The 26,073-nt window shown below is 44.7% G+C and overlaps 1 protein-coding gene across 1 annotated transcript in view; it reads right to left on the bottom strand.

Annotated features, from left to right (window-relative positions):
* The window catches only part of COL4A6 (collagen, type IV, alpha 6), a 90,417-nt gene that overhangs the window by 24,433 nt on the left and 39,911 nt on the right, over window positions 1–26,073 (bottom strand). Inside the window, exons 19-30 of the mRNA XM_006871061.1 lie at window positions 16,674–16,834; window positions 15,876–16,055; window positions 13,344–13,527; window positions 11,681–11,731; window positions 7,313–7,384; window positions 6,956–7,063; window positions 5,696–5,917; window positions 5,206–5,367; window positions 2,753–2,923; window positions 1,209–1,352; window positions 665–790; window positions 46–227 (exon numbers count right to left, since the gene is read on the bottom strand). Of these exons, the coding sequence (XP_006871123.1) occupies window positions 46–227; window positions 665–790; window positions 1,209–1,352; window positions 2,753–2,923; window positions 5,206–5,367; window positions 5,696–5,917; window positions 6,956–7,063; window positions 7,313–7,384; window positions 11,681–11,731; window positions 13,344–13,527; window positions 15,876–16,055; window positions 16,674–16,834 (1,763 nt within the window). The remainder of the gene's footprint in view (window positions 1–45; window positions 228–664; window positions 791–1,208; window positions 1,353–2,752; window positions 2,924–5,205; window positions 5,368–5,695; window positions 5,918–6,955; window positions 7,064–7,312; window positions 7,385–11,680; window positions 11,732–13,343; window positions 13,528–15,875; window positions 16,056–16,673; window positions 16,835–26,073) is intronic.

Raw genomic sequence — 26,073 nt, 5'->3', positions numbered from 1 at the left:
AGGGGCATTTCCTGGGTGAAGAGACAGGAAATGGGACACACTTACACTTTCTCCAGGCATTCCCGGGAAGCCTGTGATCCCAGTGGCCCCCTTCAGTCCAGGCAAGCCCAGTAGTCCCAGGGAGCCAGGGGGACCTGGCCTTCCAACAAGTCCTTTGATAGTGTTGGGGAATCCAGTAGCTCCAGGGCGGCCTGGTGGTCCAGGGTGGCCAGCCTCTCCTTTGTCGCCTGGGAAAGAAGCAAATGGGCTTAGAGGTCAGCTAGAGGAAAGAGAAGGCCCACTTGTCAAGGTGCATGTGCCCAGAGTCACAGGCATAGGCTTGGGAGCAGGTGAGGTGGGGTGGGGTAGGTGCCTCCAGCTTCAGGGGACACCACTCAGGCAAACCCAGCTCCAACAGTGGGAAGGCTGCCCAACACTCATGCCCATTACCTGCTAGGCTCCCCCAAGTGGTGTCACAGCCTGCAGGGTAAACACTCAGTTCCATAGCAACTGTGACAAATGGCAGCCCTGAGGCCCAGGGAAGGTAACCTCCTAGCACCTCCAGCTACCACCTATGGCTGCTCTTGAGAGGCCTTGTAAGGGAGGACTTTTCTCAAGATGGAATTCAAGTTTGCTCATCAAACTTTTCTGGGGCTTTTCTCTGGCCCATTCCCTGCCCCAGCACCTCTGGGTCCTGAAAATCCGTTTGATCCTGTTGAGCCCCGGGAGCCTTTGTCTCCTTTGAACCAAAGATTCAGCATGGGAGGTCTTGGGCTGGGTTCTCCTACTGGCCCCGGATCACCTCTGTCTCCTGTGGGGTTGGAGATCATGACATCAGGGAGAGAGAGAGCTTAGACACGGGGTCAGGCCTGGGCTGATCTAGGATATTCGTTTTTCCCACACCAGCCTCTGGCTTAGTTTCAGGGCCCTTTCATGTTCCTCCCCACTCTCATTCTCCCAACTTAGTATTTCTATTTATTTATGCCGTTTCCCTCCCTAACCAACTTTACACCATATTCAAAACTCTCCTTCCAGAATCATATGGAATGGTCTCTAGCATGCAATGGTAAGTGATTAGGTCTTTTGGTTTCAAAGGACATAATTCAGAAGCTGAAAATCTTATTATCTAACACGGGGCTGGTATAAGCCACAGCAATGGCAAAGTCCATCAGTAAAACATATCTTTGCAAGTGTGGATGGCAGTTCCAGAATTTAATTCCCTAGCTCACCTTTTTCACCAGGACTACCAGTAGATCCAGATGTTCCAATTCTTCCTGTTGACCCAGAGACTCCCTTCAGTCCAGTAGCACCAGGAATACCAGGGAGACCCGGTATCCCTGGAAAACCTATCAGTCCAGTGGAGCCCTTCTCGCCTATTGAGAGACAAGAACTTTTATGAGGCTCACAGATTTATGTACAGGGAGACGGAGATGTTAAATAACTTGCCAAAAGTCATGCAGCTAGGATGCTGCAGAGAAGGTCTCTCTAATGTCAAAGCTCATTCATGCTCTTAAGGTCATATCTTTTGCTACTTTGTTAGGAGTTCATATGGGACACAGGAAAAAAAAAAAAAAAAGCCTAGGGCCAGGAAGCAGGGAACTGAGCTCTAGTCCTGTCTTGGCCGCTAACCAGTTATGTGACCTTGGCTCAGTCACTTTCTCCTGTATAAAATGGAGAAGGTACCTGCCCAACTTCTAAAGAATTTCAGAGCCATACAGGAAGAATTAAAGGTTATATGAGAGGGGTCGTGCAAGTGAGCTGCTACTCTCCCAGGCTTTGCTGACCAGTGTTCCACCCAGCAGGCAGTGGCCGTGATTTGTCTTGGCTGGAGGTCCTTGTGTAGCCCTGTTGTTGTGTTATCAAGTGCTATCAAGTCTTTCCAAGAAGTGGCTTAGTGGGTTTGAACCGCTGAGCCTATGGTTAGCAGTCCAGGACTTCTTGTTGTTAAATGCTGCCGAGTCGGTTCTGACCCGTAACGACCCTGTATAGGATTTCTGAGGAGCGGCTGTGTGAGCTTGAATCGCCAACCTTTTGGTTCAAACCAACTTTGCAATCCAGCACATTAACCCACAGTGCCATGCCAGGACTTGTGGTCGGTTCCGACCCATACTGACCCTGTACAGGGTTTCCAAGGCTGTAAATCTTTATGGGAGCAGAAAGCCTCATCTTTCTCCCACAGAACAGTTGGTAGCTTCGAACTGCTGACCTTGTGGTTCGCAGCCCGCTTCACAACCACTCAGCTACCAGAGCTAGTGTAATTGTGTAATTACACCCCAGTGACAAGACCTGATGTAATCAGCGCTGATCTAATTTTCTGTATGTTGTAAATCCTCGCTTCTAGGATGTTAATGAGACCAGATGCAATCTGCAGGATTAGGTTGTATCTTGACTGAGTCTCTTGAGATACAAAAGAGATTAAACAAGCAAGCAGAACTCAGAGAGATCTTCTGTGATGCCAATGAGGCCAGATGCAATGAGGTCAGGATTAGGTGGTGGTTGTTGTTTGTTGTAAAGTGCTGTTGAGCCAGTCATAGCAGCCCTGTGTCAGGTTTCAGAGGAGCAGCTGGAAGGTTTGAACTGCCAGTCTTGCAGTTAGCAGTCCGGTGATCATCCTACAGCGCCACACTAGGACTCCCTTGCCTAATAAAGTTGACACAAGAGCCCTGCCCACCTCTCTCCCCACATCCCCCTTCCTAGGCAGAAAGGAAAGGGCAGGCTGGGCAGCTTGGATGCCCCCGCTGGTGACTAATGCATTGGCGATCACATCACTTACCCTTTGGGCCCGGGAGGCCTGGCAATCCTGTGTCTCCTGACATGCCTGAGCTCCCCGGGAACCCTACTATCCCTTGAGATCCAGGAAGGCCTTTGAGTCCAGGCAGACCTCTCTTTCCAGTTGACCCCGGGAGACCTGCCTCACCTCTGGAGCCTTTCTTCCCAGGATATCCTGTATCAGCACAGGAGAGAACACAGGACAGCTGTCAAGCTCCGCCTTGGGTCCATTTGGGCCATTGCCCATTCCCATGGATGCTGGTTGATTGGCTTGTTGGGTTTTGTAAAGAGCTCTTTAATCTTGGCCTATGCAGGCTACTAACAGGCAGAATTCTGAGTCACCTTCCCCAACACCTCCATCCCCCCCACCCCCAAGCACCACACCAATGGTCATTCCCTCCAGCATGGCACTTCTTCACCCTCTTGGAATGTGATTCATTCTGTAGCCTTTGAGCGAAGCTCTGGGAAGCCAGTGTGGCAAGGGAGCTCCCTTTTCCTGGTACTTCCTGTCTGGATCAACTCACAATGGCTGTTTCTTGAGACAATTGGTGAAGGCAAGGTTAAAGCTGAGCTGTTGTTTCAGCCTCCCAGGGAGCCACGCATACAGGGCTGCCCTTTTAATCCCTCATGCAAGCAGTTAAATCAGCCAGTTCCTTGGCATTAAGGTTGAAAGACCCCCTAGTGGCAAATACTGCAGAAATCCCCAAGGCCCATTTGGTCTCCTAGGTATTCAGAGACTTTAACCATGCTTTAAATTGGTCAATGGGATTAACCTCCTGAGCTGCTGCCAACGTGGAATGTTCAGGTACAAAGCAAGGAAAATTTAAAAACCAAAGGATTAAATCAACGATGACAGAGGTATTTGGGCCCCCAAGGGCCTATGTGAAAAGCATCAAGTAGCTACAAGCCCCAGGACTGGAATGGAAGGCTGCGAAGGGAGGGATTCCGCTACAAGGGAAGGAAGCATAATAGGAGCCAAGCCCACTGCATGAGTTCAGAGATCCCCGGCCAGCCTTGCAGGCCACAGCAGGTTAGAGTTTACAGTCAGGTTACAGGGTACGGTCCTGAGCGGCAAAGCTGGCAAGAGTATTAGTCTGGGAGCTCGTACACTGTGTCTGCTCACCTGGACAGCCTTTGTGAAGACCCCAGAAATATAGAAGGACAAGGGGGAGAAAAAGGATATTAATGACTGCAAATAACTCATGGGGAGACTTCGTCTCTCAGACTTTGGACATATTATTAGGAGGGACCAGACCCTGGAGAAGGACATGGTGCTCGGTAAAGTAGAGGGTCAGCTCAAAAGAGGAGGGACCCCTAATGACAAGAATTGGCACAGCAGTTGCAACAATGGGCTGGGCAGTGTCTCATTCTGTGGTACAGGGTGTTGCTATGAGTCAGAACCGACTCGATGGCACCTTAAGGACAATAGTCAGCCGGGAGGGAGGGGAGGTCATGTAGACACTGAGGCAGCGTGAGGAAGATGGTGCCAAAAAAAGGCAAGCTTCAAATACTAGATTGGAGGCTCATTGCTGACTGAAAGACACTTTGGGCATGGATCCTCAGGGGCATGCTTATCTGAGAGACAGGTCACCAACGTGATCACACTCTGCTCAAGTTCTACTTCTAACCCAGAAGGCAATGGAGACTGGGCTACACTTCTCTAATTGGGGATGGCAGGGGAGAGGATGAAGCAGGAAAAGAGGAAGCGAGGATATAAACCCCCCAAAGCAAACCCACTGCTGCCGAGTCCATTTCAACTCCTAACCCCCTATAGGACAGAGTAGGAGGAGCTGCTCCATAGACTTTCAGAGACTGTCAAAATCGATGGGAGCCGACAGCCTCAGCTTTCTCCTGCAGACCAGCTGGTAGGTTTGAACCTCCAGCCTTATGGTAAGCAGCCCAAGGCTGAGCCCACTGTGCCACCGGGGTTCCTTAAGTGAGGAGATAGGGGGGAGGAAAAAATTAAACCAAATCAGTTGCTGTCAAGTTAGTTGAGCCTCTTGGTGGCCCCACGTGTTGCAGATTGCCCGTGATTTCTCCCAAGGCACCTCTGGGTGGGTTCAAACCTTCACCGTTTCTGTTAGTGCCATCCAGGGACGGTTTAAGGGAGTGAGTATGGGAGGGGGCAAATGATTGGTTGTAATATTGGAGTCCTGGTGTGGTGCTGTAGGGCCGGCGCTGGACTACTAACCCACAAATTCGGCAGTTCAAAGCCCCCAGACGCTCCTTGGAAACCCAATATGGGGTGGCACTTAACACCAACAAACAACAATCTTGTGAGCGCGACACTGTAGTAGTTGGCTCTGACTGGCACTGCGAAGGCGGCTTGACACTTGGAGATTAGGAAAGTCCAACTTCATTTCAATTCGGACCAAGTCCGAATTGTCCCTCAGGGCGCCTGGATCCAGAGTCCAGCTTAACTCTGCCAAGCTGGGGCTGTTCCTCCTGTTGACCTACCTGACACGCCGGGAAAACCTGTAGTTCCTGGGAGACCAGGCTTCCCCTTGATGCCAGGTAGGCCACCAGGCCCTGGCGGACCTGTGGGGCCTGAGTGTCCTGGTGATCCAGGGTTACCACGTTCACCTTTGGCACCCAGCAAGCCCGACTTCCCCAGCAAACCTGATGAAAGGAAAGGGCAGATGATCACAGTCTAGACTGAAAGCAGGGACTGGGTTTGTAAACCAGTATCCAGGAGAACTCATCCCAGCAGTGATCCAGAAGCTTTGCAAGCACGTGTGGTCACTTCTAGAGTTACAAAGATATAGACATGGACTTAGGCCACTTAAAGAAATTTCAAAAGAAAAGACTAAAAAGAGAGACAGAGCAAACAGAAATTTTATATAAATCCCTTAAGTAATCCATCATCCCAGAAATCGTTCCCATTCATGCAAGTATAAGTATTCCAGTTACTGAAAGGCTTTTGTGCAGATTGTTAGGTAAGAGTCACCCTTGGGTCCTCGAAGGCCAGAGTCTCCAGGAAATCCTCTGTCCCCTGGCAATCCCTGGAGGCCTTGCTCTCCCGGAGCACCATTTTCAGCATCAAAGATGTCACCAGGGGTTCCCTTGGAACCAGATAAACCTGGATTGCCAACCTTCCCAGGCAAGCCATCTTTTCCAGGGAGCCCAGGAAACCCAGGCAAGCCCTTTTCCCCACGAGGTCCAGGAAATCCTAAATGTAAAGAGACAAAAACAAAAGGCCATAGATGGTCACAAACATTTGCCTGCGGAAGAGAGCTCCAAGACAGATTCTTACTGTTATTTTAAATACAAAAATAACATCATAATAAGGTGGGTCACTTCTCTTGAAGATTAGGAATCTCTGGACCTAGGAGGACTAGCCCTGAGACACGGATGGTACCATGTGACCTGGAGAAGATTCTGCTTCAGTGAAGACCCGCCGTGTTCCTGGGGCTCCAACATTTGCTGACAAGACCACCTGGCAAAAGCCCCAACCTCTTCTGGGCTTGCTTAACTCCCACTGGGATTCTTCCCTCTTCCTGACTGGAGGGAGGGAACTGAGGCACCAATAAACTCCAAGAGCACATGGCTCAAGATAGATGAGATCATGTTGTAGGGCTCTGGTGGTTCAACTGGAGCATCAACTGGGGCTGGGGAGCTCTAGTTAAAACACAGAGGGCAGGGCCCCACCTCTGCTGTTTCTGATCAGTAGGTCTTAGAGAAGGGCCAAGAATTTGCATTTCTAGCATGTGGTTAGGTGCTGCTGAAGCTGCTGGCCCAGGCACCACACTTTGAGAACTGTTTGTTGTTGTTGGCTGGTGGGTTTGAACTATTGGTGTAGTGTTAAACAACAAACCACAGGTTGCAACGGGACAGGAGAAAAGCAACAGAAATGGAATGTACGACGTCCCTTTGACCGATCTGAATCTCTTTCTCAGTCAGTCTCCAACGGCTCTTGTTCTGATCTGCTGTCATTCTAAGGTTCTCATTAAACCTTCCCAACCCCACCAGACAGTAGACTTTGTTGTTAAGTGCCCTCAAGTCAGTTTTGACTCATAGCAACCTTCTACAGGGTTTCCAAGGAACGACTGGTGGGTTTGAACTGCCCACTTTGTCGTTAGCAGTCCAGTGCGTATCCTACAAGCACCACACCAGATAGGACTCTGAGAGTAGATTTAGCTTCCTGTAGCCGGAGAATTGCCACAATCCAAACACACACTCATGCCAAAGGAGAAGCTCCTTTTCTTACCTGGCAATTCAGGGAGATGGACTAACCCATGACTTCCTGGCTCTCCTTTAGTGCCATGCAATCCAGGCTGGCCGGGAGTCCCAGGGTAGCCACGGGCCCCTTTAGAGCCTGAAATGTGAACATAAGAAGTGAGGGGAAAGCAAAGTTAGTGCAGCTGGGCATGGCATCTGATGTTCAGTCAAGATGTTCAGTCTCTTTGAGGGCCTCTCCTAGTCTCCTCACCTTCCACACTGTTCTCTCTATTGCCTCAGTCCCTCCCAAAGCTGCCCCTCTCAGGAAAAAGACAGATTCCCGAATGCTGCTGGGTTGGACTCTGCTTCCTTAGGCTCAATGGCTTTCTCTGGCCCCATTACATACCTGGAACTCCGGGAGCTCCTGGGAGGCCTGATGGACCGTATGCCCCAGTAATAATACATGGCAACATAATTCCTGTAAATGGGAACATGTAAGCATTGTTGACCCCACTATGTCAAGGGAGATTTCCTGTGGTGCTGTAGGATAAGTACAGGACGGCAAGGTCGGTGGTTCCAACTCACCAGCCTCTCCTCAGAAATCATATACAGGGTCGCTAGGAGTCGGAACATGCCCCTTTACTCCCAGTCCCTCCCATTTCTTGGAATGACCACATTCTTCTTCCCAGTTAGTAGCTGGCATCCCAGGCAGAAGAATCTTGGCATCAGAAACTCTCCCAACTTATCCCTAAAGTGCAATTGTTTACAGATGCGAATGTCCTTAGTGTCTAGGTGCCAAGATCTTACTTCCCAAACCATTGAAGCTGTTCCTAACAAGGTTTCCTAGAGGTAGCCTATGCAGGAATAGCAGCAAATGGCAATTGCCTCCTCACCCTGCCATCAGACAGAGTTTCTCCCTGGGAGGTGGGGGAAGGGGGCTGGGGTTAGTCTTGGTGGTACTGGTGGTTGTATGCTACCAAGTTGGTTCCGACTCACAGCAACCCTGTAGAGGGTTTCCAGACCTGTAAACCTTTACAGGAGCAAAATGTCTCATCTTTTGCCCATAGAGTGACTGGTAGATTCAAACTATTGACCTTGTGGTTAGCAGCCCAACTCATAATCTACTTTACTACCAGGGCTCCTTGGGGTTAGTCTTAAAAGCCTATTATACCCATATGACAACCGTGGAGGGTTTGAAGTCAAAACTCCTCAGGTTCACATGTTCTGTCCTTTTCTTGGAATGAGGCTTTCCCCAAACCACTGGGTTTGGGGGACACCTCACGTGGGATCTACTGAGACCTATTTAATGTCCTTGCTAAGTTGAACCTGTATTTCTGTACCAGTTGAACACTTTTATCCATGAAAGACAAACTAAGACCCTTCCTTCAGGTCCTCATTTGAAACTGTCAGCTCTGCTACTGAGGGAAAAGGGGCAGTCAGTTTCCATATTCAAGACTTCCAAACAGACACAACACAGCCCTTCCTCTAGCAAATTCTTTCTTGTTCATTCATAATGCAAATAAAAACTCTGTAAGATCACAGAGGGAGGCTTAATAAAATACTGGCAAACAAATTGTTTGGCGGCTCCCTCAAGTGCTATTTACAAACAATTGCTATACTAATTAAAATTAAGTCTTGCCTATTCATTACAACTATCAACACTTGCGGAAACAGCAGTCAAGAGATCAGACGACGTATTGCATTGGGCAAATCTGCTGCACAGGAACTTTTTAAAGTATTGAAGAGCAGAGATGTCAGCTTGAGAACTAAGGTGCGCCTGACCCAAGCCATGGTATTTTCAATAACCTCATATGGATTGCGAAAGCTGGACAGTGAATAAGGAAGATCATAGAAGAATTGATGCCTTTGAGTTGTGGTGTTGGTGTTGGAGGAGAATACTGAAAGTGCCATGGACTGCCAAAAGAACCAATAGATCTGTTTTGGAAGAAGTACAACCAGAGTGCTCCTTGGAGGCTAAGATGGCTAGGCTTCGTCTTTCATACTTTAGACACATTGTCCGGAGAGAACAGTCGCTGGAGAAGGATGTCATGCTGGGAAAGGTGGAGGGTCAGAGAAAAAGAGGAAGACCCCCCAGTGAGATGGATCAGCCAGGTGGCATCATTGATGGTGTCAAGTGTGGCGTCGGTAGTGAGGTTGGTCCAGGATCGGACATGGTTTCGTTCTGCTGTACATGGGGTCGCTATGAGTCGGTTCCGACTCGATGGCACCTGACAACAACAACATTCATTACAACGGAGTCCTGGTGTGGCGCTGTGGGTTTATACACCAGACTGCAAAGCCATTTGAACTGCAAGGTCGCTGGTTCAAGCTCACCTGCTCCTCCTTGGAAACCCTAGACAGGGTCGCTATGGGTTGGAACTGACTCCATGGCACTTAATAACAACAACAACATTCATTAAAACAATCCCCTAAGGTTTGCTTTAAGCCACAGGGCCAAACAGGTCTAATAAACTGCTATAGCCTTTGCCTGTTGTTGTTGTTATGTGCCGTGGAGTCGGTTCTGACTCATAGCGACCCTACCCAGGGTTTCCGAGGCTGTAAATCTTTACGGGAGCAGACTGTCTCATCTTTCTCCTGCGGAACCGCTGGTAGTTTCGAACTGCTGACCTTGAGGCTCGCAGCCCGATTCATAACCATTACGCTACCAGAGCCTTTGCCTGTTGTTAAGATAAATCACACATTGTATTTCTGAAAGCTATGTATACAACCTATGATTCAGTCTACTTAGTCAGACTCTCTTCTCTTTGTAAATATAAAGGCCTGATGACATTTTTAGCTTCCTCATTTTATGCCTACATCAAGGTTGGCAACTGAGCAGTATAAAGTGTTTGTTACGAGGATGGGCACTGAGCCTGTATCCTAGTTCTGCTCAAAAGAAGCTGTGTAAGAAGATCCTTAACTTCTCTAAACCTCATGTGTAAAATGGGAACTACCTACCTTATTTGGTTTTTGTGTGTTGGTGTTGTCAAGTGCAGTTGAGTCCGTTCTGGTTCACAGTGACCCTGTATAGGGGTTCTGAGGAATGGCTGGTGGGTTTGAACCACTAACCTTCAAGTTAGCAGTCCAGTGCTTATCCTACAGCGCCACATCAGGACTCTGGTGTTTCTGTGGATTACATGAACTAGTGCTAATGGCAATTAACATAGTGCTGGGCTCAATGAATAAGGGTTCTTACCATCTTACTTAGGGAGGAGGACTCAGACACTGTGGGTGTGGCGCTGTGGCTTAATGAGCTGGACTGCAAAGTCAGTTTGAACCGCAGAGTCGGCGGTTCTCGGAAACCTGATACAGGTCGCTATGGGTCGGAATGGAATCAATGACACTTCACTCAGATGAGCTAATAATACAAAGTCTATTTTCTAGTCTCTAACTCAGTCACTTTGGAGCTGAGCAGCAACTTTCTGCCTTCTATACCTTAGGTGTCTAGAGTCACATGGAGACGTTATCTGGATCTTCCTTAAGAGGTGGTGACACCACCTCTATTCTGACAGACACCACCTCTATTCTGACAGATATTGAGATGATGAAGCTATTGAGGATTTTCTCTATTGTCCATGGTCTCTGGGTGAGCATCTATAGTAAGATGCTTTTCTAGGAGAGGGCTCCCAAATTTGTGCTGGGCTCCAGTTGGAGTCCTTTGCACTAGGCTGAAGAACTGGCTTCATAAATGGTACCATGAAAGGGACCTTGCAGAAGACTCTGCTGCCTTCAAATGTTTCATTAGTCCATTGACTCCCATGTGTCAATGTGCACCAGCAGTTCCATTGTCTTAAACCAAGAACTAGGTTAAATGAATATAAATATATCTCTAGGCTGGGCCCAACCATTAAGCCTTCCATCTCCAATTTACCACATCAACCGAATGGATTCTTTTCATCTGTGACAGACAGATAAAAACAAAGCCTTTAGAGGATGAGGCCAATGACTGGCATTTGGAAAGGTTCCAGGACAAGAAAAAAATACATGTAATGATAAAAGGGAAGATGAGTAGAAACTGTTGTTAAGTGCCATCGGTGGGTTTGAACTGCTGACCTTGCAGTTAGCAGTCCAGTACTCAGCCTACAGAAGGAATAAAAGACATGCTTCCCTTCATAATTATGCTGTGGTCCAGTCCTGTACACCACACCAATTTTGTGCATTGTAAGCAAAGTCAAAAATGGCAAAAAAACAAACAAACCATAAAAACCTTCAAGTCATACTGCTATTCAAATCTTGTACTTTACATCCCTGTCTTCCACTTTACCTTCTTGGATTCAGAGCTTTCTCAACAAAGCAGTGGTCAGCTCTACCCATGTTCTGTTTTAGAAGTGAAATAATTATTCAGAATTCCCCTTATGAATGCAAAAATCCACCTTCAGAATAAAAAAGATCTTAGGTGATCACGATCCGGGCATCTCAATTTGCTGTGGATCCAGCACCAAAAGATGAGACCTAGGTGGATCTTTTCAGGCACTTTCCAAGGCAACTTGTGGCCCCAGTGATGTTTGGAAACTGAAGTTGCGTAAGGTACAGAACAGTTAGCCAGTGACATGCATGGTGCAGGCAATGGACCACTCTCAGCAGCTGCATGCCCACTTACTCCTGCATTCCCCATGTGTGCCAACAAGTCTCCAAAGCAGTGCCAGTGTTAGTCTTTGCACTGCAGGCTCAGGGTCACTCGTCCCTAACCAGGGACTCAAAACTGAACCAAAAGGGGGAGGGGATTGCAACCCTGGTGTCTGAGAACCTCTAGATGTAACTAACTAGGTCTCACCTCCCTCTGTGCCTATGGCTCCGTTAACTTTCTTCCTGCAGCAGCGGTCACCTAGACCAAGCAAGTAAAGAAGAAAATTAAACCAGGGCAGAAGTTCTTTGAGGACCTTGGGCCCCAACATGTCCCCCCAATTGAATTTTCTATCTGGGTTGAGAGGAGAAGGCTGATACCCACACAGGATCGAGCACAGTAATAACCAGGCTAGTCGAGTACTACCAGCATCTGGAACAGAACCTCTTTGGAGACACCAGTTGTCTTCTTGTCCAGGCAACATGGGCAAACTCTTAGAAATGTGTTTGGGGACAGTGAAGACTGGTGTGATAGATTTTTTTTTCTTAATAACAATGTGTATATGGTATGGTTTGGAGTCCTGGTGTGGTGCTGTGGGCTAATGTGTCAGACTGCAAAGTCGTCTGAGCTGCAGGGTTGGTGGTTCATGCTCACCCGCTGCTCCTTGGAAACCCTATACAGGGTCGCTATGGGTTGGAATTGACTCGATGGCACATAACAACAACAACAGCAACAACATATGGTATGGTTGGAAAGGTTGGTTGCAGTTATGTTTGAAGACATTTGAATTCCAGTCTGAGGAGTTGGGACATTGTTCTCTATAAAGCGGAGACCACTGGTAGTTTTGGAGTGATGAAAATGTGGACTGTTCAGGTATTAATTGGCACTAGTATGCACAGTAGAATTGAGTGGGAGAAAGTCTGGAGGTAGAACATGAGAAACTACTTAGGAACTTGTCCTTTACTCACTTATCCATCCCTCCAACCATCCATTTATTCCAACAAGCATACAGGCACCTGAGAAGCTAGGGATAAAATAATGAGAACTTAAGAGTAAGAAGAAAGGAAGTGAAGAGTATGAGGCGTTGCAATAGAAAAATAAGAGATCAATCTCAAGGTTTCAAACTTTAGATGCAAAGCAGTATGGTGCCAATAAACATACGAGGAGGCTTAAAAAAAAAAGTTCACGGAAAAATGCAGTTCAGAGATAACAGAATTTTTCCAGGAACTTTTTGGAGCCCCCTTGCAGAAGTTTAGAATAAGAGCTGTTCTGGTTGTATTAAGGAAGACTAGTTATAAGCATAGCATCTTCACAATATATAAGGGGAGTGAGGCATCACATGTTATAAATCCCGATATTCAAGTAGAATAAGAAATTATATAAAAGGAGGGATTTAAGGTATCATGTGGGGTTAGACTAGACACAACGAGGGTCTCTTTCCACTCTAATATTCTATGAATTGAGGAAAGGTTTCTCTCTGATGGGATGATATTAACAGACAACTTTGAGGACACCTTGTATAATTTCCCACTTATCAGTTCCTCAGCATTCATAGTAAATGGTCATACAGCTTCTGCCAGAATTCTTCCAGTGATTATGTGCGTCTAACCTCCCAAGACAACCTGCTACATTTTCATACAGCCTTGAAAGGAAGTTCTTCACTAAGTAGAGCTGAAATCTAATATTGTTTTACCTACAAAGCTTCCCCCAATACAATGCTCTTTATTTTACACATGAAAATGCCAAAGAAAATTCAAAGTACAGATTATAGCCAATGCAACCTCTTCTTGTAATATTTCATGCAATTGGATCACAGCAACATCTAACTGGATTCAGTTTTCCAGACTCAAAGGTATCTGATTCTGTAACTTACCTGGAAGCCCAGGAAGACCTTGTTGTCCTGGTAATCCATCTTTTCCTTGCTCTCCAGGAAGTCCAGGAAGTCCAGGAGACCCTGGGAGTCCAATTCCTGGGAGTCCAGTTGGACCATAATGACCTTTTTCACCTGGAAGTCCTGGGAACCCTTTATCTCCTGGAAAACCCTGTTTGGCATCACCCTAGTAAATACACACATGGGAAGAATGAAAATCCAACTCAGAAATGTATCTGGAGAGTCCTGAGAGTCTTTAACCACTGGAAAAAGAGGTTCCCTGTGTGACCAACTGAAGAAAAAATGCAAGCCTCTACTTGTAATAATATTGAAGTATTCTACCAGCTGCTCCTCAGAAACCCTATGCAGGGTTGCTATGGGTCGGCACTGACTCAACGGCACTTCACAACAACAACATGGGCAAAATATTGAATGATGCAGAAAGCATCAAAAGAAGATGGAAGGTATACATAGAGTCACTGTACTAAAAAGAAATGGTTGGTGTTCAACTATTTCTAGAGGTAGCATATGATCAAGAGCCAATGATACTGAAGGAGGAAGTCCAAGATGCATTGAAGGCATTGGCAAAGAACAAGGTACAGAGAAATGATGGAATTCAAACTGAAATCTTTCAACAAGCTGATGCAGCACTGGAGACACTCACTCATCTCTGCCAAGAAATTAGGAAGACAACTACCTGGCCAACTAATAAGAAGAGGTCCATATTTGTGCCCATTCCAAAGAGGGGTGACCCAACGGAATGCGGAAATCATTGGACAATAGCATTAATATCTCATGCAAGTAAAATTTTGCTAAAGAGAATACAAAAACGGCTTCAGACATACATTGACAGAGAATTTCCAGAGGTTCAAGCCAGATTCAGAAGAGAATGTGGAACGAGGAATATCATTGCTGATGTCTGATGGATCTTGACTGAAAGCAAATACCAGAAAGATGTTTACCTATGCTTTACTGACAATGCAAAGGCTTTCAATTGTGTGGGTCATGACGAGCTATGGACAATATTGCAGAGAATGAGTATTTCTGAACACTTAATTGTGCTCGCAAAGAACCTATACACAGACCAAAAGACAGTTGTTTCAACAGAACAAAGGAACACCAAATGGGTTAAAATTAGGAAAGGTGTGCGTCAGGCTTGTATTTTTTTCATCATATTTATTCAATTTGTATGCTAAGCAAATAATCTGAGAAGCTGGATTATAGGAAGAAAAACAGGCATCAAGATAGGAGGAAGACTCACTCATTAACAACACGTGATATGCAGATGATACAACCTTGCTAACTGAAAGTGAAAAGGACTTAAAATATTTACTGATGAAGATCAAAGTATGGGTTGCACCTCAATGTAAAGAAAACAAAATTCCTCACCACTGGACCAACAAACAACATCCATACAAATGGAGGAAAGATTAACGTTGTCAAAGACTTTATTTTGCTCAGATCAACCATCAACACTCATGAAAGTAGCAGTCAAGAAATCAAACAATGTAACTGGGAGATTTGAAATACTGACCTTGTGGTTAGCAGCTCAACTTCTTTAGACCAAATGATGGTGGAGTTATGTGCCATGGAGTCAGTTCCGACTCATGGCGACCCTGTATTGGATTTCTGAGGCTTTAAATCTTGTAAAGAAAACACAAATCCTCACCACTGGACCAATAAACCACATTCTTATCAACGGAGAAAAGATTGAAGTTGTCAAGGACATCATTCTTCTTGGATCAACTATCAACACTCATGGAAGCAGCAGTCAAGAAATCAAATGACGTATTGCATTAGGCAAATCTGCTGCACAAGACCTTTTGAAACTGTTGAAGAGCAAAGATGTCAGCTTGAGGACTAAGGTGCGCCTAACCCAAGCCATGGTATTTTCAATAACCTCATATACAATGTGAAAGCTGGACAATGAATAAGGAAGACCATAGAAGAATTGATGCTTTTGAGTTATGGTGTTGGAGGAGAATATTGGAAGTGCCGTGGGCTGCCAAAAGATCCAACAGATCTGTTTTGGAAGAAGCGCAGCCAGAGTGCTCCTTGGATGCCAAGATGGCCAAACTTCGTCTCTCATACTTCAGACATATTGTCAGGAGGGGCCAGTCGCTGGAGAAGGGGATCATGTTTGGTAAAGTGGAGGGTCGGAGAAAAAGAGGAAGACCTCCAACAAGATGTATCAGCACAGCTGAGGCAGCAATGGACTCAAACGCAGCTGTGAGGTTGGGGCAGGACCCGGCAGTTTTTCATTTTGTTGTATGTTAGGTTGCTGTGAGTCAGAACCGACTGGAAGGCACCTAACAAGTGTGACCCATGCTTTGGTTTTTCTTAAAATTCTTCTCTACCATTCTAGTGTATCAATCAACTTCTGAGTTTAGTAAATGCAAATGAGCCTTGTCAATCTGAGTAATCTGAAGATACCAAAGGTTCTAGAGACACTCTCTAGTCTGCCTTGTTTTATGGGCCCCTGGCCATCAGAATCCCTAAATCAGACGAGAGGATTTCTAGGAATGATCAACTTACCGGAAGTCCTGGTAGACCTGGTAAACCCGGTACTCCATCCTTGCCTGGGACTCCTGTTTCACCAGGACGCCCCTGGGAGCCACGATCACCCTGCTCCCCTGGCATCCCTGATCTTGTACTGAAGGTCGGGTTCCCCTTCTGTCCTTTTGGGCCTGCAGGACCCGGAGACCCAAATAAACCCTGTAATTAAGACAGAAGAATCAGGAGATACATATTTCATAGAATTCTGGCACTTAATGTGAAGTTCTGACCTTAGGCAGGTCCTTGGGTACATTTTGACACTGCTATGGGTAATTTATTACGTTGTTGTCTTGGATCATAATTGCCCAGTTAGTCACTTTATCCTTTCTAAATTCTGAAGTCTTTGAAGATAGGAACCTATTCTTAATCATAATTTTATCGTTAGGGTCCAGCATGGTGCTGGGCAAGAGTAAACACTATATGAAGTTCATGGAAAAACCCCCATCATCTTTTCATTCCATTTTTCCATGCACTTTTGGAGGCCCTGGCAATGCAGTGGGTTCGGCAGTGGATGGACTGCTAACCCAATTTACTCTGTGGGTAGAAGGAAGGGAAAGAGGAAGGGAGGAGAAAAAGGGAAGTTGGACGCGGCTTTAGGAAACTTCTAGATCTCTTCACATTACAGATCAAAAAGCTGAAACTTTGTTTTATCTTCTTCTTTTTTTTTTTTTTTCTTCTTCTTTTCTTAATGTGCTTTAGAAACATGATCAGTGGGAAGTAAGGGATACTTGAAAGCTCCTATTGCTTCCTCAGGACCAATGCTTGGCAAAGACTTACTGGAGTCCCAGCTGGGCCCTCTGCACCTTCAGAGCCTGTATCTCCTCGGGTTCCTTTGAGTCCTGGAAGACCTATGAAACCTTGTGGCCCAGGCAGGCCTGGCTCTCCAGTTGGTCCAGTGTTGGGGACACCACCATCACAGGCACAAAAACCAGAGTCCCCTGGAAGGCAAAAAGAAAAACAAAACAACAATAAACAGACATCATAGCACAAAGCAGGTCATAGTTGTGAGAGAACGGAAGAGCTGAAAATAGTAATCTGTGATGTGAACAACTAACTCTCTGGAGGGAATCAAAAGGTTTTCAGAGAACAAAATCATATGAACTAGGTTCACTATCCATCCAAGTATGCGTATAGCAGCAGTTCTGATTTCACTAGTCTGATGTGGAGCCCAGCCAGTGGTGAGTCCCACGTGCAGAGGTGAGGACCACTCACCTATACGGAACAACTGAGGGTCTGCAGTCCAAAGCACTCAGAGGTTCTCCTCACCAAACTATCTTTTTCCTCTGAACTGTTTCTACAGGAGACAAATGCCAAATACATTGGTGCGGACTTCAGAGAAGCACCTTTAAGGAGGTGTCAAGAAGTCACTAGCTCAACCACTTAACCTTCCACACCACCTACACAGTCCACACCTATTATGATCTGGAAAATGAAAACTGGTGCCCACACAGGTGCCTCAGGAGATTCCCTTGGGCCACTTCTTACTTTTAAGAAAACAATAATCCTAGAGAACCCTCTGTTCTCCAGATTAGCATTTCTCAACCTGTGGTCTGCACCAGTCACCTGTGATGTTTGTATTTTTGTAAGTTTTTATTGTGAGGTTTACATGGGAGAACACCAGCTTTATTTACACTCATCCTATCATATTTCATTTCATTGCAATGATTATAATCCCCTCCGTGCGTCATCAAATAACCAAAGGGTACACCACACAGCCCATCTCCCTCCCTGAGTTCAGTGTGTCCCCAGCCTCTTCATCTGTCCACATCATTGTCTCTGTCTCCATCCCTGGCGTCACTGCCTCTCTGGGTAGGGTCCCGCTCTCTGTTCTTCTCACTTGATGGTCCCAGGGACCTCTGCTCCTGGGCTGCAAAATCAATCACTCTCCTCCTTTGTCAAAAACCATCTACCTCTGTATTTCCTACCCTCACAGTCAGACCTGATGGCAATTATTCACTATTGTACCACAAGAGTCTTATCCCCATTTCCTTTCGCCAGCCTGGTCCTGATGAATTGGAATTCATTCAGTGGTGATTCTACCTTCCCCCGCCCCATCTAGAACTAGGCTCCCTCTTGAAAGCTTGTAAGCCAGTCACTTCTTGTCTTTATGTTGTTGTGAAGTGCCTTGAGTCAATTCTGAACTATAGCGACCCTGTATAGGGTTTCCGAGGAACAGCTGGTGAGCTTGAACCACCAACCTTGCAGTTCAAACAGCTTTGCAGTCTGGTGCATTAACCCACAGCGCCACACCAGGACTCCCTATTTTGGGTAGCCAATGTCTAAATTGCCCATCCCTGTCAACCCTCTGTACCAACGGGGTGGGAGTGATCCTCGATGTAAAGATTTGTTCCCTTTTTTGAGCTGCTACATCCATTAGTATAGGTAAAGTTCATCAAATTGTATCAGGTTCCTTTTTTTTTTTTTCCCCCTATCTCTTTCTTCTTCTAGTCGACTTCTGATCATCCAGCCCTCGAAGCCAGGTCAAGTGGGTACTATCTGCAAGGATGGGTATTCTTGTGCATCTCCCCTCACTCCACATCAGTTGGACACTTCACTCTCCATCCACTCTAGTCCTCTGATGCCATGTCACTGCCTCTGGGCCCAGGAGTCCCAGGGTCTTGCCATACTGCTGGCCATCCAGGTCTCCACCCAGGTTCACAGGGGTCCATTGAATGTGGTCAGACTTAGCTCGCAACTTCATTGCTATTTTTCCCCCTCTTCCCCTTATCAGTGACCAATGTGGTCACTAGCCAGACCACATGCCTGCTCCTGTATTCCCCTTGAGTCTCAGTCTTGGAAGGCGGTTTGCTCTGAGGGGTCCTGACCACTTGCCTTGATGGCTCCTAGGCGAACATCTTACTTGTTCTTGGAGTAATCAATCAGACCGCTGTTATTGTTTTGGATTTTTCCTGCCGGTCTTTCTTTCACGAAGTATGTTCTTTTCTTCTGGATGGGGTTCTGGATTCCACCTATGGTCTTGTGCAATGTAAAGACTCCACGGGAAGCCTCTTTCACTGGGCAACTTCTAGCCCCCTTTAAGGTATTCCAATCAGTTATAGGCTGAAGACAGACTTACAAGCTTTCTTTAGTGATGATTTTGGCTATCCCTTTCTCCCCACCTCAAGTGTCTATTTTACAATAGTAGGCAAGGGAAACCAAGATTCAAAAGACAGCCAAGCATCTTAACATTATTTCCCTGTTTTATCCCTTCAAACCATGCCTCAATCCCTGTATCCCAGAGCCCTGTTGTTCCAAGGTTGTGCATACATCAGCATTTACCTCTGTCCCACTTAGCCCATGCGAACCTGCCTAACTGTTCTCCCATCAGCCTTGTTCTTACATTCCCCTCCCCCTTCTTGTGTATTGCCCACCACCCCCCAGCACCCAAGCTATCCTGCGTCTATTCCCTACCCTGTGCTCTATCTTTCCCTCCTTCCCACTCCTCCTCTCATCCCATTCATTCTGGTGATCAGCAAATATATAATTTTCCCCCCTTTTAGTGTGGATTCTTTTTCTTAATCTTTGACAATAATGGTCGTATTCAGTATTTTTCCTTTTGTGACTGACTAACTTCACTCAGCATAGTATACTCAAGGTTCATCCATGTTATGCGGTGGCTTGCACTTCCTTGTTGTTCTTCAAGGTAGCATAGTACTCCATTGTGTGTATGTACCACAGTTTGTTTATCCATTCTTCAGTTGATGGGTACTTTGGCTGTCTCCATCTTTTTGCTATTGTAAATAGTGCTGCTATGAACATTGGTGTGCATATATCTTCTTGTGTTATGGCTCGTATTTCTTGTGGGTAAATACCAAGTAGAGGAATTGCTGGATCATAAGGTATTTCTATTTTCAACCTTCTGAGGAAGCGCCATATTGCTTTCCAGAGAGGTTGGATCATTTTGAAATCCCACCAACAATGTAGGAGGGCCCCAGTCTCTCTGCAACCTCACCAGCATTTATTGCCCTTTACTTTTTAGATATTTGCTGTTGTTGAAGGTATAAGATGGTATCTCATTGTTGTTTTGATTTGCATCTCTCTAATTGCTAGTGATCGTGAACATTTCTTCATATGTTTGTTGGCTGTCCGGATCTCTTCCTTGGTGAAGTGTCTGTTCATGTCCTGTGCCCATTTTTTAATTGGGTTATTTGTCTTTTTCTTGTAGAGGTGTTGTAGTTTCCTATATATTTTAGAAATGAGTCCCTTGTCTGATGTGTTATTGAAAAACATTGTTTCCCATTCTGCGGGTTCCTTTTTTACTCTTTTGGTGAAGTCTTTTGATGCACATAAGTTTTTAATTTTTAGTATGTCCCAATCATCTATTTTGGTCTACTTTTGTTTGTATACTTTTCAAAATGTTTGGTAGTCTGTGTATTCCCTGTATTAGAGCCCTCACATTTGTCCCTATTTTTTCATTAATGACTTTCATAATTTTGAGATTCACATTTAGGTCTTTAATTCATGCTGAGTTAGTTTTTGTATAGGGCGAGAGGTAAAGGTCTTGTTTCAATCTTTTGTATAACACTTTCCAGTTCTGCCAGCACCATCTGTTAAAGCACTAACTCCTCCCCATATAACATACCTAGGCACTTTGTCAAAAATCAATTGGCTGTATGTGTATGGGTTAATTTCTTGGTTCTTGATTCTGTTCCATTGATCAATGTATCTTTCATTGTACCAGTACCAGGCTGTTTTGATCACTGTAGCCGTATAGTAGATTTTGAAATTGGGAAGTGAGAGGCTTCCAACCTTGTTCTTCTTAAGCAGTGCTTTGCTTATCCTTCTTTTCCATATAAAGTTTTTAATTGTCTTTTCCATTTCTTTGAAGAATGTCACTGGAATCTGGATTGGAATTGCATTATATATGTAAATTGCTTTGGGTAGTATTGACATTCTCACAATGTTGAATCTTCCTATCTGGGAACATGGTATGTTCTTCCACTTTTGTAAGTCTCTTTTGGTTTCCTGTAGTAGTGTTTTGTAATTCTCTTTGTATAGGTCCTTTCTTTCTCTGGTTACATTTATTCCTAAATATTTCATCCTTTGGGTGGCTATTGTAAATGGTATTGCTTTCCTAATGTCCTTTACAGCATTGTCATTGTTACTAAAGAGGAATCCAACTGATTTTTGTATGTTGATCTTATACCCTGCCACTTTGCTGAATCTTCCAATGAGGCCTAGTAGCTTTTTTACTGAGTCTTTGGGGTTTTCTATGTATAGGATCATATCATCTGCAAATAGAGAGCTTTATTTCCTCTTTGCCAATTTGAATGCCTTTAATTTCCCTGTCTTGCCGTATAGCTCTGGCTAATACTTCCAAAACAATATTGAAAGGGAGTAATGCCAAAGGGCATCCTTGTCTGGTTCCTGTTTGCAGAGAGAAGGCTTTCAGTTTCTCTCCATTGAGAGTGATGTAGGCTTTTGGTTTTGTATATATGCTCTTGATTATGTTGAGGAATTTCCTTTCAATTCCTACTTGTTTGAGTGTTTTTATCAGGAATGGATGTTGGATTTTGTCAAATGCCTTTTCTGCATCAATTGATATTGTCATGTGGTTCTTTTCCTTTTTCTTATTTATGTGGTGGATTACACTGATTGTTTTTCTAATGTTGAACCATCCTTGCATCCCTTTTATGAATCCCACTTGGTCATGATGTATTATTAATATTATTATTATTTTTGATATGGTGCTGGATTCTGTTGGCTAGGATTTTGTTGAGAATTTTTGCATCTATGTTCATGAGGGATATTGGTCTGTAATTTTCTTTCTTAGTGATGTCCTTCCCTGGTTTTGGTATGAGGTTTATGCTTACTTCATAAAAATAATTTGGAAGTTTTCCGTCCTCTTCTATATCCTGGAACAATTTGAGTAGAATTGGTGACAGGTCTTCCCTGAATGTTTGGTAGAACTCACTAGTGAAGTTGTCTGGGCCTGGACTTCTTTTGGTTGGGAGTTTTTTGATCAATTTCTTCTTTTGTTAATAGGTCTGTTCAAGTTTTCTACTTCACTCTTTGTATGTTTTGGTAGGTTGTGTTTTTCTAAAAATGCATCCATCTCTTCTAAGTTTTCGAATTTGTTGTGGAGTACAACTCTTTATGTTGTTGTTGTTTATTAAGTGCCTTCGAGTCGGTTCCGACCCAGAGCGACCCTGTACAGGGTTTCCGAGGGTGTAAATCCTTACGGGAGTAGAAAGCCTCATCTTTCTCCTGCGGAGCGGCTGGTAGTTTCGAACCGCTGACCTTAAGGTTCGCAGCCCGATTCGTAACCACTATGCTACCAGAGCTCCTTATAGTATTCTGTAATTATCCTTTTCATTTCATTTGGTTCCATTGTGACATCGCCCGTGTGGTTTCTAATGTGAGTTATTTGTGTTTTCTCCCTCTTTTCTTTTGTTAGGTTTACCAATGGTTTGTCAATTTTATTAATCCTTTCAAAGAACCAGCTTCTTTTCCTGCTGATTCTTTCTATAGTTTTTCTGTTTTCCATCTCATTTATTTCTGTTTTTATCTTTATTATTTCTTTTCTTTTGGTTAGTGTAGGTTCCCTCTGTTGGTCAGTTTCTAATTGTTGGAGATGCTGTGTTAATGTGTTAATTTTGGTTCTTTCTTCTTTTTGGATGTGTGTATTTAGCACAATAAATTGTCCTCTCAGCAATGCTTTCGCCGTGTCCCAAAGATTTTGGTATGTTGTGTTTTCATTCTTGTTTGTTTCTATGAACTTTATGAATTCACATTTAATTTCTTCTTTTATCCTGTCGCTTTTCAGCAGGGTGTTGTTCAGTTTCCATGTATTTGACTTTATTTCCTTAGTCTTCTTGTTGTTGATTTCTAGTTTTATAGCATTGTGTCCTGAAAAGATGCTTTGTAGTATTTTGATGTTTGTAAATTTACTGAGGCTTGCTTTGTGACTTAACACATGGTCAATTCTGGAGAATGTTCCATGTGCACTGGAAAAGAAAGTATATTGTGTTGTTGATCAGTTGAATGCTCTATACACATTTATGAGGTCAAGTTGGTTGACTGTGCTGTTTAGTTCCTCTGTAACTTTATCAAGTTTCTTTCTGGTTGTTCTGTTACTTTTCCAAAGCGGTGTATTAAAATCTCCCTCTATAATTATAGATTTATCTATTTCTTTCTTCAATTCTGGTAAGGTTTACTTCATATATCTTGGTACTTTTTCATTGGGAGCATAGATATTTATTATGGTTATGTCATCTTGCTCAATTGACACTTTGATCATGAGATACTGCCCTTCTTCATCTCTTATACTATCCTTCCTGGGGTACGTTCAGTTTCTTGAATGTTTATCTTCTCATCTTTCAAGATGTTAGGGAAATTTTCTTCCAGAAGCTCTTCAACTATTTCCTCTGTGGAATTCTCTGATACTTCCTGTTCTGGAATGCCAATAATTCTTAAGCTGCTCTTCTTCTTGTTATCCAGCATGAGTCTTAGATTCTCTTCAGATTTTTTAAATCCTTTTTTCTGCTTGCTCTTCTATCTTAGCAGTATTGAGAGATTTGTCTCCCAGCTCACTAGTTCTGGCTTCGATCTCTTCTATTCTGCTCCTTTTCCCTCCCTTTCAGTGTATTGTCCATTTCTGATATTTTATTATTAATCATCTGGACCTCTTTTTGCAGCTTTTGAATTAGTTTCCAATGCTGTATCGATCTTGTTTGACTGCTCTTGTAGTACTTTCCTGACTTCCTTGTTTTCCTCCACCCCTTTTTGGAGCATTTGAATTTGTTTCCATATCATTCTTCTGAATTCATTCTCAGGCAAATCCAAAACCTGCTCTTCCTCTTCTGGGGAGCGTTTGTCTGTCTCCAGCTCATTTTTCTCAGTTACTCTATTCTGGTTTTGGACATGTTTTGAGGTCTTTTGTTGTGTTTTGTTTGTCATTTCCAGTAGTTATGTGGATTTTTGAATGCGGAAATGGATCTTTGTTGTTTTGTTATTAAGCTTATTGGGTGTCTCCTGGTGGATATGATCAGGAGATAAGCATTACATGTGAAAAGAGAAGCCTAGCAGCTATTATTGGCTCTTGTCTCTATGGTGGAATATTATGGGGTATGCTTGTAGCTTGGCTATATGGCCATGATTTCTGTCTCTTCTTGGGTAATGTAGGGAGTAAAAGCTCCCACCTCCAGGAAAAGTATGATCAAAAGGACCAAAAACAGAAGCAATATAAAAGCAGAAACAAAAACCACCATTTTGAAAGAAAAATAAAACTGTGGCCGACTGTCCAGTCACCTTGCTACACAGACAGTGTGTGTGCACCGTAGAAGCTTCCAGCAGTGGCTGGGGGTGTCCACTTGTTCAGGCCCCTCCTCTAGTCACCACTAAAAAGGTGTGCAGATAGATATTGAGAAGTTAATGGTAGAAAGATTGTCTACTATTTTTGTCTCTAAAGGTCAGTTAGGTATCTGCGTGTGCACAGCTTAATTCTTGAGATAGTTGTGTCCTTTTATGTTGGAGTTTTACAGTTTGTTCCTATGGTTTGTCTGTCAGGTGTGACAGGCCGGCTTTTTTCTTGCTAGACAGGCTAGAGTATAGCGTCCAGCACAAGTTAATCTTAGGGCTGCAACCCCCAGGCTGATGTCATAAGCAGCTGCCAAGCTCTTTCTCTCTGTGTCGTGGGAAAACTGTGGGCTCAGCACTGGATTTTTTTTGGGGGGGGGGTGCACACCCACTCACCTGAAGGCATATGGACTGAGCAATGAAGGCACGACAGGGAAGAGGAGGAAAAAATGTGTAGAATCCCCTGTACCTCCTTTTGCAAATGTCACTGCAATGTTTTTAGTGCTGGTTCCCAGTGCTAGTCTGGTTGTAGCCCCGCCATCTGAACTCCGCCGGGGCAGCATGGCTGAAGAGGGAGTCCTGTCTTGAGTGATTCCTAACTCACAGTATTTTCCTTTATATCATGATTCTTCCACTTGCACGTGTGGGAAATTGACGCCCTGGACCTTATGGAAGATCCAGAGCTCTGGTGTTGTTCCGTGAGCGCAGCTTCTCTGGGTTTTCAATCCCTCCTCCACGGAGCCTTTCCTACCTAAGCTGTCTCTGCCACCGCCAAAACCTGAACTCTGTGATGCCTTTTTTACAAGGCAGATGTCTGGGCCCCATCCCAGGCCTGATCAATCTGCTCTGACTCTGCGGCAGCAGCCAGAGTGGTGGATGGGATTGTAAGTAATTTTCCTTTCCCGGAGTCCAGGTGTGGAGATGTGGACTAATGTGCCGGACTGCAAAGTGGGTATGAACCACAAGGTCGGTGGTTCAAGCTCACCAGCTGCTCCCTGGAAACCCTAAATGCTATGGATTGGAACTGAGTTGACGGCACCTAAGAACAACAGCAATGTAGAAAGGTAGAAAGGGAGTATTGGAGTTTTAGGAGTAAGAGTGGTATTGAGAAAACACCAGCTCTTGTAGTGAGTCAGAGGTGGGTCAAGATAATCAGACTGAAGTCCAGAATTGCAATTTAATGCTCTTTCACTTCAAATCATCATCCTTGGATCTGAACTGCCCAGACTGAGTTTTCAGAAACTTCTAAACCAGCCTGTGCTACAGTTGTGATATTTTACGACAGGGTAATAAGAAAGGAGTAGAGTAAGGTTGGACTTCTCTGTTAATTTCTTGAGGGAAGAGGAGAGTTCTCAAATACCTAAAATCCCTAAGCCTGTCTCTAAACCTCTATTCAGCCAGTAGTTCTCCCTCTTTCTCCACCTTGGCCTGGGCTGCAAGCGTAATGTATTGACTTATCTGAGTTTTAGCATCTTTTCCTCAAAGTAAGGAATGGGGATATGACCCAAAGGCAGGAAAAAGATGGAGAGAAGCAATGCAGCAAGAGCTTGAGTAATTACTCAGTCCTTCCATGTCAGTGGGGATTGGAATTGTTTTCTTGCAGCCAGTTGGCTGTTTTGGAGTACCAGTCTTGACCTGTTCAGAGCCTGTTTCTTCAGGCCAAAGGTGATGATTAGTGACTTCCGCCCTTGGCACATTGACAATTGTGAGGTGTTGGAGCTTCTCTTTCTCAGGTTCTGCCTAACACCTGGGCTGCCAGCACTGCCTCCTGCAGGTGGAGTTGCTAAGAACAGCCTGCAAACCACCTTTCCTATGAGGCTTCAATTGCCAGCCTCACTCTTAGAGTCCTGAATACAGTCTTTGCAACAATCCTAAATCA

The sequence above is a fragment of the Chrysochloris asiatica genome, unplaced genomic scaffold, assembly GCF_000296735.1.
Source record: "Chrysochloris asiatica unplaced genomic scaffold, ChrAsi1.0 scaffold00159, whole genome shotgun sequence".
Classification (NCBI taxonomy): domain Eukaryota; kingdom Metazoa; phylum Chordata; class Mammalia; order Afrosoricida; family Chrysochloridae; genus Chrysochloris; species Chrysochloris asiatica.
Note: the sequence above shows the minus strand (reverse complement) of the source record. Positions and strands in the feature narration are given on the sequence as shown.